This window comes from Pocillopora damicornis, chromosome 6 (genome assembly GCF_964200805.1).
Source record: "Pocillopora damicornis chromosome 6, jaPocDami1.2, whole genome shotgun sequence".
NCBI classification, from domain to species: Eukaryota; Metazoa; Cnidaria; class Anthozoa; order Scleractinia; family Pocilloporidae; genus Pocillopora; species Pocillopora damicornis.
Window position 1 is genome coordinate 4,900,753 of NC_142675.1, and position 17,654 is coordinate 4,918,406.

A 17,654-nucleotide genomic window follows, 5' to 3' on the forward strand; every position below is an offset into this window, starting at 1 on the left:
GGGTCAGAATTTTGAACAAGGGGTTAAACTCTGCAAAGACATTCAGCATATTACCCATATGCTCACTAATAAGGTGCTGTAGAGAGAACGACAATTTGCTCAGTTATAGAAAATGTGAAAAAGAAGAAGAGAACTAAGAGTCTTGTTGTCTCCTTATTGTGTGGGTTTTCTCAAAAGCTAGTTTTCCCCGTCATTGCATCTTTACAGAAGGTTATACAATGGACAACTAACGAAGTTACTCAGACACTACGAGACCATTGTCAAAGTCGAAGGAAAAATGAAGAAAGTTTTGAAGCAAAAAGAAGAGATGTAAACATATTTGATTATTCATAACAAGATATGTATAGAAAATCTCTGCATGCAATGATGCATAATTCTAATATTCCCCCCCCCCCCGGCGAGAAACTGGTTTATAGAAACTGATAGAAAGCCAATTTTCTTTGGCTGGGAATCGTCTGTGGAATTTGTGTGAGTTGATTAGCAAGAGAGTGTTATATTTTCTTGTAATGGCAATGAGGGGAAACCCCTTTCACGAAATCAGTTCATTAGAAATCAATGTAAATTAGTTGAATTTGTGTTTCACTGATGATCAAGAAAATCAAGAACAGGATGCTTACAAAGTGAGAGAGCTAGTGGGGTATGTAGGGAACAAATTAAGCCTTTCTATGAACCTGTATTAATCGGCACCGTATTAAGCGCCAATTGTCCAAGACAATTGAGGGCCAGTTGTCTTTGGTTGGGAATCGTCTGTGGAGTTTGTGTTATTTGATTAGCAAGTGAATGTTGCAGTTGCTTTCAGTGGTAATGAAGGAGAAACCCCTTTCACGAAATCAGTTCGAGACAATCATGTTTACCTTCTACAAATAGCTCCTCTTGAATTTCTCTCAGTTGGTGTGCAGACAATTTAATAATTAAACGCTCTTTGCCTTTGTTCGAGTATAATTTGAGAGTACCATAAATCTATTATTTTGATTGTTAGCCCCTGCAATCCAATTTATCAGGAAGCAGCCCAGCTTGGGAATAGATATATTTTTGTCAACATTTCATCAATGCCAAAATCAGATAGCAGACTAAAGCCAAGTTGACAAGGTGCAATTATATTTCACAAGAGAGTACAAATTATCTTGTATTTGAAGAATGCCATCCACTCGAATAAAGAAAGAATCTTTTAATACCCTTTGTGCCAGATGAAATCTGTTGATTTCGAAATAAAAGGGTTCAAAGCATTTCTAGGGTGAAATGCCAAAATAATGGGAGATGGAAAGCGCTGGTTGGCGTAAATAAGAAGGATACAAAATGCAGATCTTAGTATTACTGAGGGCCATTTTAATGATTTTTAAATTAAATTGATGAACGCAGTTATTCAGAAATTGGTTATCTTGAGTCAATGCAGAACTTTAGCTCTCTGAAATGTATTGGTTCTTCTGAAACAATTTCGAGAAGTGCAAATCCCGTTGTTTATTTAGTTAACTTCTGGCACGACATGATTGTTTTATCACAAGGTTTGTTTGACTTGAAAATACACACTGGCATCTATTTTTGTTATAAACGGCTACACCTATTAAGTTTCACCCTCTTAATCCGACGTCAACCGCACACTTATGAATTATTTAAAAGAGTACAAAGGTGTAACTTCTTGCAATCTGCCTTACTGACCTTCAGAGCCGTAAGTTTCTTCTAGATAAGCGACAAACGATAGGATGTACGACGAAAACTTCTGGATATCCATGTTTACGTCTCAAAATAAGTTACTGTCGGTTGGGGTTTGTGAAATATCTTATCAAACGAGTTAAAAAAGTTCCCAGTTCCTTCTTAATGCAGGATATCTGCGTGCTGGAACAAGAATACGGGTTCAATTGTCCATTTTGAAAAGGAGTGAGGCTAAGGTTGACCTTGTTATGATACAAGCCCTGCTGCTTTTCTAATGCAAATTACTTTGTTATCATGCTAACTAGATACTGATCTCTATCACAACGTTAACAAGGTCACCTTCAGCCTCACTCCAAATCAAAGGCTTGGTAACCAAGTACATAACTGTTAAATTGCTATTCAAAGGGAAATAGATTGTCTAGAAATCATGAGTACTTGGAATGTTGTGGAAATGCACAATAAAGTACCCTATTGATAAAGTAAATAACACAATTATTAGGTCATTTAATTCAACATCCCGCTGCATGATCCTTCACGATAAAGTTTTATAGCGAAAAGTGGGGCCCTTCGCTCTGATGCCGAATCATCTCCAATACATAATTTGCGTAGTTATATTTATGCTATACAGATACGGCAGCATATGAATCCATTTCTCCCTTTGGTAATGTTTGGTTGAATGGCGTGAAACACACGTCTTAGCATACATTTTTATCAGTAACATGACCCGCCCAAACTGAGTTAGAGTATTGTCACTGTTCTCGAAATAAACCGTTTTTCGTTGCAGTAAACACCACCAAAACCAGGTGATGAAGTTTGGTACATGAGAAGTCCTTTAGGAAAGAACCATTTGGCAAATTTATTTCCAAAGCCGTCAAAAATTCTGGAATACGCAGTAGAGTTATTAACCACTCTACACGGACTTCGTCCATCTCACGTCTCCTTTCAATGCAAGATGCAGATACCTCAGAAAATTTTGTTGGTTTATAACATAACTATTAGCTGTAAGTACTAACCTGGTTTTTTCTGCTCAATTTTGGCCATAAATCGGAGCGAAAAAAACTCGGTCCGTGGCGTGCAGAGCGGCCCTCGAACTCGGTTGGTAAGAGGTATCTCGTGCTCTCCAAACTTCCCGCGTACATCCATACCTCGATTTTCGCACGCTAAGCATTGACCAATTCTCTATTACAACATAGTGCGTGCTTGCCCTATATAACTTCCATTGAGCTGCTATGAACAAAATCTTTGTTTACGCACGCCCGTGCGTTAATAAGACGACGTGAGCATTTTTTTTTTACCTGGCTTCAGAGTTTCCGTCCTTTTAAGGTGATTCCCTTGTTTTGCACTGCGCAACCTTTTTCTGCGCATAACATTAATTGCGACATCCAAGATGGCAGCTGTTCTTCCCGCTTGCGTGAAAAGAACAGACAAGAGCCGCTTTTGCAGAGCGAAAGCTTTTATTCATAATAATAATGCCGCAAATCGGCTGACAGCTTCCTGGTCTGCTCTCAAAAACCAAGAAAATGAAAAAAGTGTGCGTAATCTGGAAGTCTGCAGTGGATTTCCACTTCGCGGCCGTCGAGTTGTAGAATTAAATGTCCTCCCTGAGGCTTTGGACGGGGGCTGTGAAGCCTGTGGGACTGCTCTACGGCTCTCCAACTGCATAAAAGAAACAGTGTCTGGGCTAGGATCACTACTATACGTATGCTGTTCAAATTCCGAGTGTGGAGAGACAAATATCTGTCGACCAAACAATACCCACCGTAGCACCGGAACAACGCGAGGGGGACCAATCTTTGATGTAAACACGAAGCTCGCTGCAGATTTTTTTACATCTAATGTTGCTAAAAATATTGTTTTCCACAATTAAAGCATCCACTTAACATCTAGCCAATTTTTTAATTAGTTGAATCGACATATTTATAGGGACGCTACACGCAGGCATAGGTCCTACCCACGTAAACGAGTTGTTGTCATCTATCAACGTAACATCACATGGAGAGTCCACACTGAAGGCTCGCGAGAGGGAAGTAGGGCCCCAAATTGAAACGTTGGCAAAGGAATCATGTCTGGAAAGTTTAGAAAGCGAAAGAAACCTGTGGAAAGAGGAAAATGAAAAGGAAAATGTGGCGATAGGAGCGTCATTTGACATGGGATGGCAAAAAAGGGGAAAAGCCCACAACAGCCTGACAGGTACACTGCAAATTCTACATCTGAAAGAATTGAAAAGGGTGCATTTGGGTATGCATTTTCATAGAAAGCTGTTTTTTTTCCCTGTGGATTGTTCTTTGGCTAACTGACAGTTTTGGTGTCAGCCAATGGTCAAAGTTAATTAAATAAAATATATCCGTATTTTCACCATTAGGTGTTGGCTCCATGGTTGGCCTAAAAACTGGCAAGGTGGTTTGCTATGGTTCAAGGTCAAAAAGGTAATGTGTATACATATATTTTGACTACTGGTACCTTGTTTTAAACAACAAGAGCAATGTTTTTTTTTTAAATTTGACCACAAAAAGTACAGAGTCATTCAACATATTACAGCACCCATATTTGCCTCCTCTTGAAAGTGTTACCCAGGACCTTTACCCATAATGTCTTTTGTAAAGGTGTGCAACATGTGAAACTGCCAGCAGACAATCAAAAAAGGCTCGCATACACGACTGTAGGCTCAACTGGGAAGGCTCATCAAAAGCTATGGAAGCTGATGTTTGTGTCGATCTAGTCAAAAGGTAATTACTAACCAGGTATATAATGATAAAAATAAAATAATAGTTATAATAATAGTTGTTAATATGTTGAATTCACAGTGTTATTGCTCCAAAGAGAGACTTGTGGAATCTGTTCTTATGATATCAGTGTTGCAGTAATGACACTTGAACCATGAACAGTGGAGAGTCTTACAGTACCTCACACCCTTGGTAATAATGGCTGAAAATTTGACAAGAAAGCAAACATAAAAATGCACCTATATTTTTTTAATATGGGTATGTTAAAAATGCAGAAAAGAAAATACTTTAAGATAATGCCTAGGTGTAGTTGGAATGCCCTTGCTTTTTATGTCAAAAAATGTTATTTTTGTGGCTTTACTCTGCTTAACAGTTGTGGAGAAAAAAAAGCAGTTGTATCTGTTCTTGTTAGGGATGATGATTCATCCACCATAAGCAAAGTGAGGAAAAATGTTGAGCACGAGGTTGAAAAATGGTCAGATGTAGTCCGTACTAAAAGATCCTTTGGTAGCTCACTATACCGTATCAAGACCCAAAACAAAAGCCTGACAGATATGGTGATACGGTATTTCCAGCGATGCTTTGGTTATGCACTAAAGCAGAATAAGGGTGATGAAGAAGGTGTGCGAAATGGTGTCAAGTCTATCGTGCCCCATGCTTATGGTGACCATTCTTCCTATGGCAACTGGTGTGGCTACTTGGAAAATCCTGCATCCTACAAACACAGAGGCCTTCCCCATGGCAAGGATCTGACAGACAAAAACTTGAGGCAGTCCCTGGAAAAGATCATAGAAGTAGGTATAGTGTACATGTATGGTGGTCCATCTTGCTCCTCACAAATTCCCAATTCCCGCCATTTTACATGTAGTAGAGAAACACAACTCTAAGAAAATAAAGTTAGTACTTATGATTGTATTCTAAATAATAACTTCGAGGGATAAAGCTATAAGTGTTAGGGGACTATCAACCTCTTTCTTAGTTTCACAAGCTTTATAAGATACCAAATTTTAGTAAATAAAAACCATTTGCTTCTTCAATCTAGGTTTATGCTTCAAATGCCAAGAAGCGAGCTCCCCTTGGGTCGAGCCAGGCAAATGAAGCACTCAACAACACTATAGGAAACAAAGCTCCAAAAATCAGGCATTACGGATCTAACGAAAGCAACAACTTCCAGGTTGCATGTGCTGTTGGCCAAAAGAACTTAGGCCATTCTTATGTTTCTCAGGTGAGCAGATATAATATCATGAGCATTTTGTGCACTTCCCAATTTGTGAGATCCATTGAACATGACACATTATCCAATGTGTCCAGTGTTATACCAACAGTACCTATTGCATATCATTAGTCACCAAAAAAATTTAAAAAACACTTTACTATAGCTTAGACTATTGTTTTTTCTAAGACAGGTGAATTTCTTTTAGGCTTTTATGAAGACACAACTGTCACCAGGTTCGAATTCTTTAAATTTTGCAAGGAAAATGGACAAGAGAATCCTGAATTTGAAAGAGAAACAGAAAACAAGAGAGTAGAGAAGAAAAGAATTGAGAAGAAAGAGAAGCGATTGAAAAAGACAAAACAGCTTGAGAACAGAGAAGTACAACAATATAGTTCAGCAAAAAAGTAACATGTTTGTCTGAGCAGGGTATTTCTGAATTGCACATTAGAGAATAATTATATTTAATCATGGAATTGTTTTCCTATTTTGTTAGATTGCTGAAGAATTACGGCCAACTCGCCGACGTATAAAATCGAGTAGAGACGTCGGTGAGTTGGTCCTCTATCCAAGAACAACCTATTAGAAGTTAAACATACAGAAAAGTAAACGATATTTAGTAAAAAAACACTGGTGAACATTAGTGAACATTAGACAGAAGCTTAAACATTGGTGAACATTGGTGAACATCACCAATGACCATAACAGCTTAAGACGCGAACGAGATAAATTGTGCGACAACAACGCCGTAAAGACTCATCATGTCAATCGCTCAGATTTTTTAAGGAAAACTTGGCTCTCTAGACAAGATCTTTAATAAAAAGCAATTCTTTCTGTTTGTAACAAAGTTCATAAGGATCTCAAGGCGAATAAAGCGAAGTAAACATCACTAATGACTTTAACTGCTTCAGACGAGAACGAGTTATTGTGTGACAACAACACTGTAAAGACGAATTGCGGTGATTTCGCCAACAAGTGATTTCGCCAACGTCACGTTCGCCAACGTCTTTGTTCGCTTCGCCAACGCGATGAGTCGCTTGGCCAACCTCCTACTGGTCAATTCGCCAACGCCAAATATCTAGTAATAACTTAGTAATAGCTTAGTAAAAAGGGTGCTTACTGATGCTTTGGATGTAATGCTGATACTTGGGTCAGAACAATTTTAAGTTAATGCTAATTTCACTTGGCTGACTTCCAAACAATTTGCATATTTTTGACAGATCCAGAAAAAGCCGAAAAAAAAGTGTGAGCACTAACATCGCGGTAATTTAAAACTGTTGAATAACAAACTCCGATGGCTTCCAAATGTGTTCCAAAAATGTATAACTCAAAATTTTACTTGAAAAATGCGTTACGATCTGAATTAACGAGTTAACATTTTTCAGAAACAATCAGAGTTTGTTTTCCAGCCTTCAAAACGAGTCAGAAATAAAATATAACAAGTATGATATCAACAACATTTTAATTACAATATGTACTTTTATAAATATTTACAAGTGCAAAATATTTTAGTGGAAAACCTATTTACAAAACCTGATTCACAAAATATTTTCAATGCAAAACTTATTTACAAAACCTTCTGATTCAAAAAAATGTTTTAGTCAAAACCTATTTACAAAACCTTCTGATTCACAAAATATTTTCAATGCAAAACTTATTTACAAAACCTTCTGATTCAAAAAAATGCTTTAGTCAAAACCTATTTACAAAACCTTCTGATTCTCAGCTTACTTCACGCTAGTTCAGTTCGTTCATGATCAGTTAGAGCGCGCTGGTCCATTCAAACGCGAGCACGTCCTGAGTAGTTGAGCAGCGGTTTTCTCGTTGTTCTCATACTTCTCCCAACTTGCGAATAGTTTGCCTGAATGTTTCTTGTTGTACGTCGTTGAATTCGTTTCAGTTTGTTGTCAGAGACCAGCCTAATTGTAATAGCTGTGAGTTTTGCCTCCCGATCAAGTAACTCAATTAAAAGGTATAAGGGCAAGCCGCATTGTCCTCCAGCTCTGCAATTGAGGGCGTTATGCCAGCCTTCCAGGTCGTTATTTGTGCGGACGGGCTCCTTGTACACGCACCGGTTTCTTGGGGTGAATACTTCACTCTCAATCCACTGTCGTCGGATTTACTGGACAAGTCTCCCCAGCTGGTCAGTTTGGGCCTGCTCCTCGAGTAGGTCGAACATCGGTTGGATTTCCGGATACGGGAGGAACGGGAGGGCCATTAGCTTCCTGATGTACTTGTAAACGGAATCGTCGTCCATGTACGCCCTTTGGAGGCCAAGCTCTTTTACCTTAAAGTAAAAAATGGTAAAAAAGGTGTAAATAAAGTACAGTAAAAACCCGCGACCCGCATTTTAGACGATTATGGATTTTAAGTAAGTTCATTTTAAGTAAGTTCACTGTCAGATGATATAAGAAACTAAATAACAATGGTCACGGTTCAGTTTTGGTCAGCGTAATGAGTTTTTTTTTACTTTTAGGAGATGTCTTCTGTTAGGTGTAAGATAAGCAACAACAGTTGTATAAAAGAGAAATTAGATCCTCCATCAACTTATAATCCTGGCCCAGGTCTCTACTTTTTAGAGTATCAGAGTATATATAAGTAAATATAACTTACCGGTGTTACACATTCGATGGTTCCAGCGAAAACATCCATCGCACTGAACCGCTTGCTGCCGAGGCTGTACCAGTTCGTGACAAACAATACAGTTTAAAATCTGCGCAGTAGCCATCCTGATATTAATAGTATTCCGAGATAAAGATATCCGAGATAATTCGTTATGAGTCGTAGAGTGTCGTAATCGTATGATTGAAATGAACATTCTTCGCATGCCAGTGTGTTTTATACACTTCGAAGGATCGAAATATCATACCAGTTAGTTTCAAGCAATTGGATTGGTTTATTTAGAACAATAGGGTAAAATTAACAAGTTTTAACACAATGAGTTTACGCGTCTATTCATATGCGCTGGAGTTATAGAATTAGTAGTAGTAGTAGTCTACAATGTATTTATATAAATCTCTGTTCTAGAAGTCTCAAAGGTAATTATATAAATCTCTGTTATCGACAAATAAACCTTATAGAAGAACTTAAGGAAAAGGTTGCACACATGCGACTTTATTGCTCTAAGTTAAGTTCAGCAACATACAGCGCCGGTGACGCGTGGCGTGGCGTGCATTTATGTGGGCCCACTGTGTTTTAAGTTGCGCGTACAAGAGAAGGAAACTAAGTCCGAACAAAATAACGGAAGGAAACTAATGCCCCATTCACACCAAAGCTTAAACATGTTTAAAAGTTGTTTTGTTAAACACAGTTTAATTTTTTTTTTCTTCATAGAAACTATTTAGCCGAATATTTTTGACTTGAATGTAGCACATTGGAAATGCAAGTTAGCAAGTACTTGAATCCAATGGAAAATCAAGTTTTTCAGTTCTCTGTTTATAATTTTCATTCAATGAAAACCAGTTTAACAAAACATGTTTTGCTGGTGTGAATGGGGTATAAGTTCGAACGGGGAAATCAAGTCAGCTTAGTCAAGTAAACAACACACAGAAGCAAGAAGAAGTAATGGTAAATTTTTATTTAGAGTAAACTAATACATTGGCGAAGTGACCAGTAGGACGTTGGCCAAGCGACTCATCGCGTTGGCCAAGCGACCAAAGACGTTGGCGAACGTGACGTTGGCGAAATCACTCGTTGGCGAAATCACCAGATACCGTAAAGACTCATCATGATAATCGGTCAGATTTTTTAAGAAAACTTGGCTTTCTAGAGAAGATCTTTAGTAAAAATCATTTCTTTTTATTTGCAACAAAGTTTAAAGGGATCTCAAGGCGAATAAAGTAAAGTAAACATCGCCAATGACTATATCCGCTTTAGACGCGAATAAGTTATTGTATGACAACAACACCGTAAAGACTCATCATGTCAATCGCTCAGATTTTTTAAAGAAAACTTGGCTTTCTAGACAAGATCTTTAGTAAAAAGCAGTTCTTTTAATTTGCAACAAAGTTTATGAGGATCTCATGTCAATCGGTCTTACTTATTTAAGTCAAGTCGCTTGGTAAAAAGTCAACGCACAAACGGTGTTGTTGTCACACAATAATTATCTCGTTTGCGTCTGAAGCGGATATAGTCATTGGCGATGTTAACTTCGCTTTATTCGCCTTGATATGTTTATAAACTTTGTTGCAAATAGAAAGAATTGCTTTTTACTAAAGATCTAGAAAGCCAAGTTTTCTTTAAAAAATCTGAGCGATTGACATGATGAGTCTTTACGGTGTTGTTGTCGCACAATAACTCGTTTGCGTCTTAAGTTGTTATAGTCATTGGTGATGTTCACCAATGTTCAAGCTTCTGTTTCATGTTCACCAATGTTCACCAGTGTTTTTTTTACTAAATATCATTTACTTTTCTGTATGTTTAACTTCTAATAAGTTGTATTGGATTGAGGACCAACTCGCCGACGTCTCTACTCGATTTTATACGTCGGCGAGTTGGCATCGGCGAGTTGGTCCGTCGGCGAGTTGACTGGATACCTTGCTGAAGACTCACCCTGCTAATTTGCATCACATAGATTCCTTTGATTTATCATGCCTTGTTCTTAAAGAAAATAGGTGAGATGCAAATTAGCAGGACAGGTATTCAGTAATTGCTCGTTCTATTTTTATTTCCAATGTCACCTGCATAGATGCACTAAGCTTTCTTATTACATTTTTCCTTGTAATATCTTTGTAAAGTAATAATTGGATTACAATATCTTAAAATTTGTTTATCTTTGTTGACATCAGGTAATGATGCTGAAATCCTACAAATTGCAGCAACAGATGGTAAAGATGATTTCTCTATTTATGTCAAGCCTTGTCATGTAATATCAGCAGAAGCATCTGCTGTGAACAAACTCACCTTCCAAAGAGGAATGTTGTTTTATGATGGGAAGCCAATCACTGATGTCCTTGCAATTGATGTGGCCCTGAAGAAATTCATTGAGTAGCTCAAATCAAGAATGCCTTGCATTTTAGTTGCACACAATTGCAAATCCTTTGATGCCAGGTTCTTGGTGCAAGCAGCAGAGAAAAATGGAGTCATGGATGACTTAGCTAAAACTGTTTCTGGCTTTACAGACTCTCTTCCAGCATTCAGGGAATTGCTTCCTGAAAGAAAATCCCATAGCCAGGAAAACCTTGTACAGATCAATATTTGTTTCTGGGCAACCGAGCTCGATATCGATTTGTCGTACTCGATTACCATTCCTGCTCGATAAGCAAACGACGTTTGATAATCGAGCTCGATAACTACAAGTCGGGCTCGATTGCTAATCGAGTACGATTACTAATCGAGCTCGATAACTCGATAACTAATCGAGCTCGATAACTAATCGAGCTCGGTTACAGTACTAACGAGAAAGACTGGGAAAGAGTCAAACACTGATTGAGGAGGACGATGGCAGGTAGTGTTGTTGCAAGAACCTTGGTCATTAGGTGAGTATTTCGGGATCACTCACGGTTTCTGGGAAACCACTCGATTTTTAATCGTCACGATTAATGAGTCACTCGATAAACGATTTTCAACGAGACTCGTTTGTTCGAGAGAATCGAAACGAGTCAAAGCGAGGCTCGTTTCACGAAACGAGACTCGTTTGACACAACGAGACTCATTTGACGAAACGAGACTCATTTGACGAAACGAGACTCATTTGACGAAACGAGACTCGTTTGAAGAAACGAGACTCGTTTGACGAAACGAGATTCGTTCGGCAAACGTCGGCTCTCGGCGCATGCGTAGATGTCTAATTTTTTTTCCCAAGGTTGTTGTAGGGTCGGAAGGTTAGCGCTGAGATATTCGTACAATACGTTAAGGTAAGTTCTATTTTCTATGTCTTGGTATGGTAAACGGGTAGGGAAGGCCTTAAACAATATTATTATATGGCTGGTAGCATATATTTCAACACATAGAAAAAAGCAGTGAATATGTGTATCGAATAAAGTTCAAAGCTTCCACTACCCTAAAGTTACTTCATTCCTCCACAACGAGGGATGGCAGAAATTATAACCATCTCAAAGATATAAATTTTGAAAAATAAAGGTCAAATGTTCCTGAAATTTCATGTGTCAATGCAAGGAATATTTTATCATACTGTGCTGTTTTAGTTTTTTTTTCTTTAATGAAGACTGTATTTATAGGATATTCGATCTTAAAGACATGAATGATAATTTCTTTCTTAAAATGAGTTTTTCCTCGTAAACCATCTTTTTATCTCAGGGATATAATCAAACTAAATACAAATTAAAATGAGAAATCTAACTTCGCTACAAAAAAATGTTCTTACATGTTAATGTTTCAGAAAATTTTCCAGATTATTACAGAGATGAGATTGCTTCAGTTGGTCTTGGATCACCAATCTTTCTATCACGACACAGAAAAAAGGATAGTTTTAGAAAGAGAGCTTTGATTTATAAAATGATTTTGTTATAGTTTTTAAGAAATAAATAATGAGGGGAATATATTTGGTTAATGACCATGATGACAAAAACAAAAATTGTTATTATCTGTAGCATATTTATTATAGCTCAATGATCTCTTTGCCTCTGGAAAATGTTGTCAAATATACCAAACAACTAATACATGTTGGAAAACTTGATATCATTTATTCTCATCATATTTACAAAGAAAACTTTATGACAGGAATGAAAAGAAAACTTAAGGCTAAGTACAAGGCACTGCACTGTCACTAAAGGCTAATTGTTGCTCTCATTCACAACTTCTACTCTTTCACTAGTTTCTTTGTTGCCTTCTTGCAGAGATGCAATATTTTTTCTTCTTTCTTCTCTTCCGTGTCTTCTTCTTTTTCTTCTTTTCTAGTTCTGTGGGTATAGTAAGAAGAAATTGTTGTGGTGAGTTGTTTATAGGGTTTTGCTATTGGTCATCTGGGAGTGGAATTTCCCATTTTGGAATGCTTTGAGTAAATTAGAAAGCTGAAGAAATTCACCAGCCACGACACTTAATAAATTGTGTTTGTCAAATCGTACCCTCACTTAAAGTCTTGTTCTCCTCAACCTTATCTCTGTGCTCTCCCTTGTCCTTGTCATCTTTAAAGGTAAAGAAAAAGGTCTTGATTTTTTTAATGTTGCAGTTCACAGGCAAATTTCCTTTATGCTTATGAGTCTAGAAAAATATAACTTTATAGGGGGTTTCTTGTTACTTTATTTCAAGTTTGCTATATTTAGAAATGCAGAAACAAACTTGGCAAAGAAAGAATTAGTCAATCTTGCAAGTATAGCATCTCCTAAACAAAGGGTGAGACAAGATGAGACGACCGTTTTAAACATTTGCCGGGATTCGTTAATATCCGAGCTGTCTCGGGAAAAAAAAAGGAAAACGAAATGGAAAATGAAGAAGTGACAAGGGAATCATACATCCTTTCGAACTACACTTAATTTACATTTTATCAATCGAAAACGGGGCGTCAACCGTAGCCCACCTGCGCGGTGCCTGTCGTTCACGAGGAACAAATTACGAGCAGATGATCACTAAAGCGCTTATGTTGAGGCTGTTTTGGTTTTCGTTTCGTTTTGTTTCTTTTGTGTGTGTTTGTTTTATTTTCCTAAATCAAACATATCAAGTTGGAGATTAAATAAGATTGATTTTAACTGACCATAATTATGGTTATATTGCTGAGCTTCTTAGTCGCATTTTAGAGGATAATGTTCTCTCGAGTAAAAGTCTCCATCGACTTCGTCAAAATTAATCTTTTACCAGAATACTACAAAACGAAGACTAAAATATTTGAGGCCTCAACACTTGATCTATAATTACTTTCATGCGAAATCTAGTAGACAAATTCTCCTCCCTACCATCGAAATCCGTCCACGTGGGCATCGGTTCGTTGAACCATTATCATGTCTTGGTTGCACACGCCGCAGTGCAATGGATTGGCCAATAATCCCCGGTTTTGAAACCATCGGATTATCCTTGAAGGGTTCGCGCGCTTTAAATTACTAAAATAGAGGAGATCCATGTTGCACACGAAATAACAAAATCAATCAGCCAAGGAGCGCGATAACAGACTATCAACCGCTATATTCGAACATGTCTACTACACCTTTGTTTGTCGTCATTGGTCGATTTGGTGCACTGTCTTTCGTGCGTTTCGCTCCTCATTATTTTTCCAACTAGTACATGTTGTTTCCTCTTAAGTCCTCTTTGTTGTTGACCGGCTGTTATGTTGTCAACCGCTATCCCTATTGATGTTATTGGATGGAGTCTAATATGGATGGCTTCCTTGACCCTACGGGTCAATAACCTTAACCTGGTTCCAAACAAGAACGTGTCCTGTTTCATTAACGTGTTGTGTATCTTCTGAGTTTTGAGTGTGAGCAAGCCGCGTCTCTTTTAAGTGCTCTTTATGGCTCAGTTATTGCTATTCCTGTTTTCCCTTCCTCGATACGTCATTAAATTGGGACGCCAGAGGTTTCATTACCACTAATGCATACAGAAAGGATACTCGCACGGGCCAATACTTGGCCTTTGACCCACATCATCCTTAGTCAGTAAAGCGTGTTTTTGTCTAGTGTCTACACGATAATTTTGTTCTGACATAGGCGAAAGCGGGTCTGCCACAGCAATTACATTAAGAGGGTTGTTATTATCTCCCCATAAGATTTCCCCCATGCTACCATGACTAATTTTGGTTAGTCAGCCAGTATATTTGAACGACTTTTATTAATATTCAAGATTCATTTGACACATGATAAATATCATTGGACTGCATTTCTGTGAATTCCCATTCCAGTCATTAACTGTGGAAGAGAAACAAATACAAAGAGTGAGGTGTGAAGTTTGAGGGAAAGTCAATTTCAGATGACAGGCGTGGGTAATAGGAAGATGAACCACTCTTAACAGTAAAAAAAAAGCCTTTTAGATGGATGATGTGACTTCATCACGAAGACAACATCGGGCGAGCTCGGATTTCGTAATCGGAAATCTACCCGAGATGACCTCCTTCTGACGGATGTCGGAGTGTGCTTTCCGGATAGTTCAATCTCGAACCCAGGGTTATCTTGGCTTCTTGTCAGCGGTATGGTCGCTAAAAAATGACCTCAGGGAGAGTGAATCAATCAATTTTTGGATTGGTTGATGGGAAGAACGATGGACTCCACACAGAAAGTGCGATTTTCAGAAGGGATCGATCGATGTTTAAACTATTGGGTTTTTTTTTTTTTTTTTTTTTTTTTTGCCTGAAAGTTTTCAATTGTAAACTTCCTGTCGATACGTGGGAAACATCCAACCAAAGCCGCTGCATGCTGCAATGGCGAGAAGCTGTTTTTCATGGAACGATGGATTGCTGTTGTTCCTGCCAAAGACGTACAAGTAGAAATAAATCATTTTATTAAGTTGTTTGGAGTAAAAAGCAGAAAAGAAGGCATTGAAGAGGCCGTGCAAGCGATCGGATATGTAATTGTAGAAAAGTACGATATCAGAATAGCATAAAATAAAAAAAAAAAATTAAAAAAAAATTGTCGGGCATGCTCGCTACAATCTTGTATTCAATATCAAAGAAGAAATCGAGAAGTTTTCCTTGACATGCAAAGAAGATCGCGAAGAAAGGGTGCTGTATTTGAAAACACGGAAATGAGGTCTGTCGCCATTCAAAGCCCTTCTCAGGCCACAGTTTCACTATCTGCTTTGCAGCAAGTAAACCGTTCTAAAAATCCATTATACCCACGTCTAAGGTACTCCGAGAAGACACTTCAGATGTTAAAACAGAGGTTTTCCTTTCATATTTATATATGAATCTCAGCTTGTGAGACATTAAATTGTCCCTTTTTACCGCCTATACCTTTACTTAAATTGGCAGAGAACTTTAATTTCCAAGTGGGCGCAGCAGTCTGCTCTTGTTAATGTATTATTTTATAATTTAAAAGAATATCTTTTATGTTCCTTAAAATACAAATAAGATTATCATTGATCCAAAACCGCAACTTTTCTATGCAGCTACAAGAAATCGATTGAATGTATGGACTGAAAGCGGCACGATTATGTTTTTCCTATAGCCACCTTCTCCGAACCCGGAAAGTCTACAATTTTAAGATTTTGAAGAGATAACCAAGGAATCAATAGGGATTGAAATACTTGGGAAGGCTGGCCATAGAAATCCTGAGGTCCTTTAGTATGGAGGTTTTACATATTGTCAGATTTAAAACTCTAACACTCGTTCTGTTCACTTGACTCTGTCTTTAATTCTCTTTTATTACACAAGTTCATACAGCGGGGACCCTTACTGAGCTGTCAATCTCTGACCTTCGTCATGCTTTTACACTAGCGAATTACGTCAAGCTACGCAGAGCGGAGTACGCATACTAAGTAGGTACCTTCCAGATGTTTACGCTGTACAAAATGATTTTCTACCTTAAATTTCTTAGTCATACAGTCAAGTTCGGGCAAAACAGAAACAAGGTTGACAATGTAAAAATTATAATTCCTCGAAGAAAAAACAGAAAATTCAGAGAAGAAAGGGCGTACCCAAGGTACCGCCTCCAAGAGAGCTAAGTGCTATTTGTATAAGTCCCCTGATTATATTACCTTAAATTTCTCAGTCATACAGTCAAGTTCGGGCATTTTCTTGCGTACTCCTTTATTGAAAAAGATGCTGCTTTAACGTGGAAACGAGGCTGACAATAAAACGATTATTTCAAATGACTTCTTCGTTTTTTCTTTAAAGAAGATAAACCAGTATCTTCAACATAAAACATGATTTCAAAATAATTTTCGGCTAAAAGCCACAATTTTACGATTTTATTTAAAAGAAGTTGACGTCTTACATGCGATCAATGTACGCTAATGAAATACTCAAATCCACCCTGAAAATTTTTGGAGAAAGTTGGAAACAGAATTGGGTGACTTATTGCAATTTGAAGATCTCCTGGATAATAGAAAGCTTTTGTTCTACCCCAAAATCTGTGCATCTCAAATCAAGGAAATTCAGCAAGCTGGCCTGTACTTCCGTGATGCACTTCTCCCAAATATTAGTACGATATCATGGCCTCCGAAACATGTTGAGCTATGTGAAAGTGCAGTCAAACTAGAACTAGATGCGTTTCTATACACTCTCTTAACTGGGAACACACATATCCCAGCAGAATATCCCGATCGCCTCCGCGCTTTGTTGATTCTTTTGGCCAGGACATCATTTACGGAGTTACTCCAGGACTACAAAAACTACTCAAGCAAATGCTGTTACCGTATGCCAAACAATGTTCAACTTATCCAGATGCCACACCGATGTGGGTATGGGATCGTTCCTTTGCCTGAAACTATCAAGCCATATATCAACACAACACTCGCGTGGGACAATATCGATAGATTGGAGGAAACTCTTTCTGGCGGGGTAGCCAAAAAGCCAATGGCTAGACTGGATTTAACATTTCTGTCCGTAATGAGGTTCAAATCTCACTGGATTTCATCAGATATCTCCCGAATATCGATGTACCTGCTACTGAAATGGCTACTCTTCACGAAGTTCTAGTGCAGTCCCTCAAGAAAAAGAATACGCTCAAGTTAAAGAACATCGTCGTCGTCTTTGACTAAACACTGTATGCAAAGGCAAGCGAGAGACAATGGAAACAAAGCGCGAAATTTAAAGATATGGTGATGAAAATGGAAGTATTCCACACAACATGCACCATGTTGTCCATCACTGGCAAGCGCTTCAAAGATACTGGCTTGCAGAATCTGTGTGTAGAGTCTGGTGTGATAGCAGAAGGTTCTGTTGGAGAAGTTCTACAGGGATGCAGGTTCAATAGTTGTGTTAGACTCCACAAACTCGTGTATGAAGCCCTTATGAGACTGGCGTGGCGAGGATTTAGGCCCTGGATAGAAGAGAATTATAAGCAGTCCAAGAGTATCGTTGATGGCTTATTTGGTGAGATTGGTGATTTGTGTGATGATATCTGCAAAAGGTTGTTCCAGAAGTATATGACCAGTGCTTGTAGTGTCAATTCTGTCTATCTTTTTGACAAGTACATGGCGTTTCTTCGTTGCGAGAGCGGAGTGCACGAACTATTGACGGAATA

General features: G+C 38.2%; 1 protein-coding gene, 1 long non-coding RNA gene and 1 pseudogene across 4 annotated transcripts; 1 reads left to right on the plus strand and 2 right to left on the minus strand.

Moving 5' to 3' along the window:
• Nucleotides 1-3,037: 3,037 nt before the first annotated feature.
• On the plus strand, nt 3,038-5,822 carry LOC149043571 (uncharacterized). Its single transcript, XM_089210086.1, has 6 exons — nt 3,038-3,281; nt 3,574-3,840; nt 4,013-4,076; nt 4,254-4,376; nt 4,747-5,167; nt 5,416-5,822. Exons 1-6 carry the CDS (start codon nt 3,038-3,040, stop codon nt 5,716-5,718), a joined length of 1,422 nt encoding a protein of 473 aa, XP_089066212.1. The 3' UTR covers nt 5,719-5,822.
• Nucleotides 5,823-6,971: 1,149 nt separating this feature from the next.
• Nucleotides 6,972-8,831, minus strand: LOC149043572 (uncharacterized; annotated as a pseudogene). The gene is made up of 3 exons (XR_016187909.1): nt 8,200-8,831; nt 7,195-7,873; nt 6,972-7,106 (listed from the first exon to the last, which is right to left on the minus strand). The product of XR_016187909.1 is annotated as an uncharacterized LOC149043572 (transcript).
• A 3,147-nt stretch (nt 8,832-11,978) lies between these two features.
• Nucleotides 11,979-14,207, minus strand: LOC149043573 (uncharacterized). 2 transcript variants are annotated; one of them, XR_016187911.1, is made up of 3 exons: nt 13,685-14,207; nt 12,612-12,671; nt 11,979-12,446 (listed from the first exon to the last, which is right to left on the minus strand). It is a non-coding gene; the product is annotated as an uncharacterized LOC149043573 (long non-coding RNA). The 2 variants fall into 2 exon arrangements; XR_016187910.1 differs by having other exon boundaries at nt 13,437-14,207.
• Nucleotides 14,208-17,654: the final 3,447 nt, after the last annotated feature.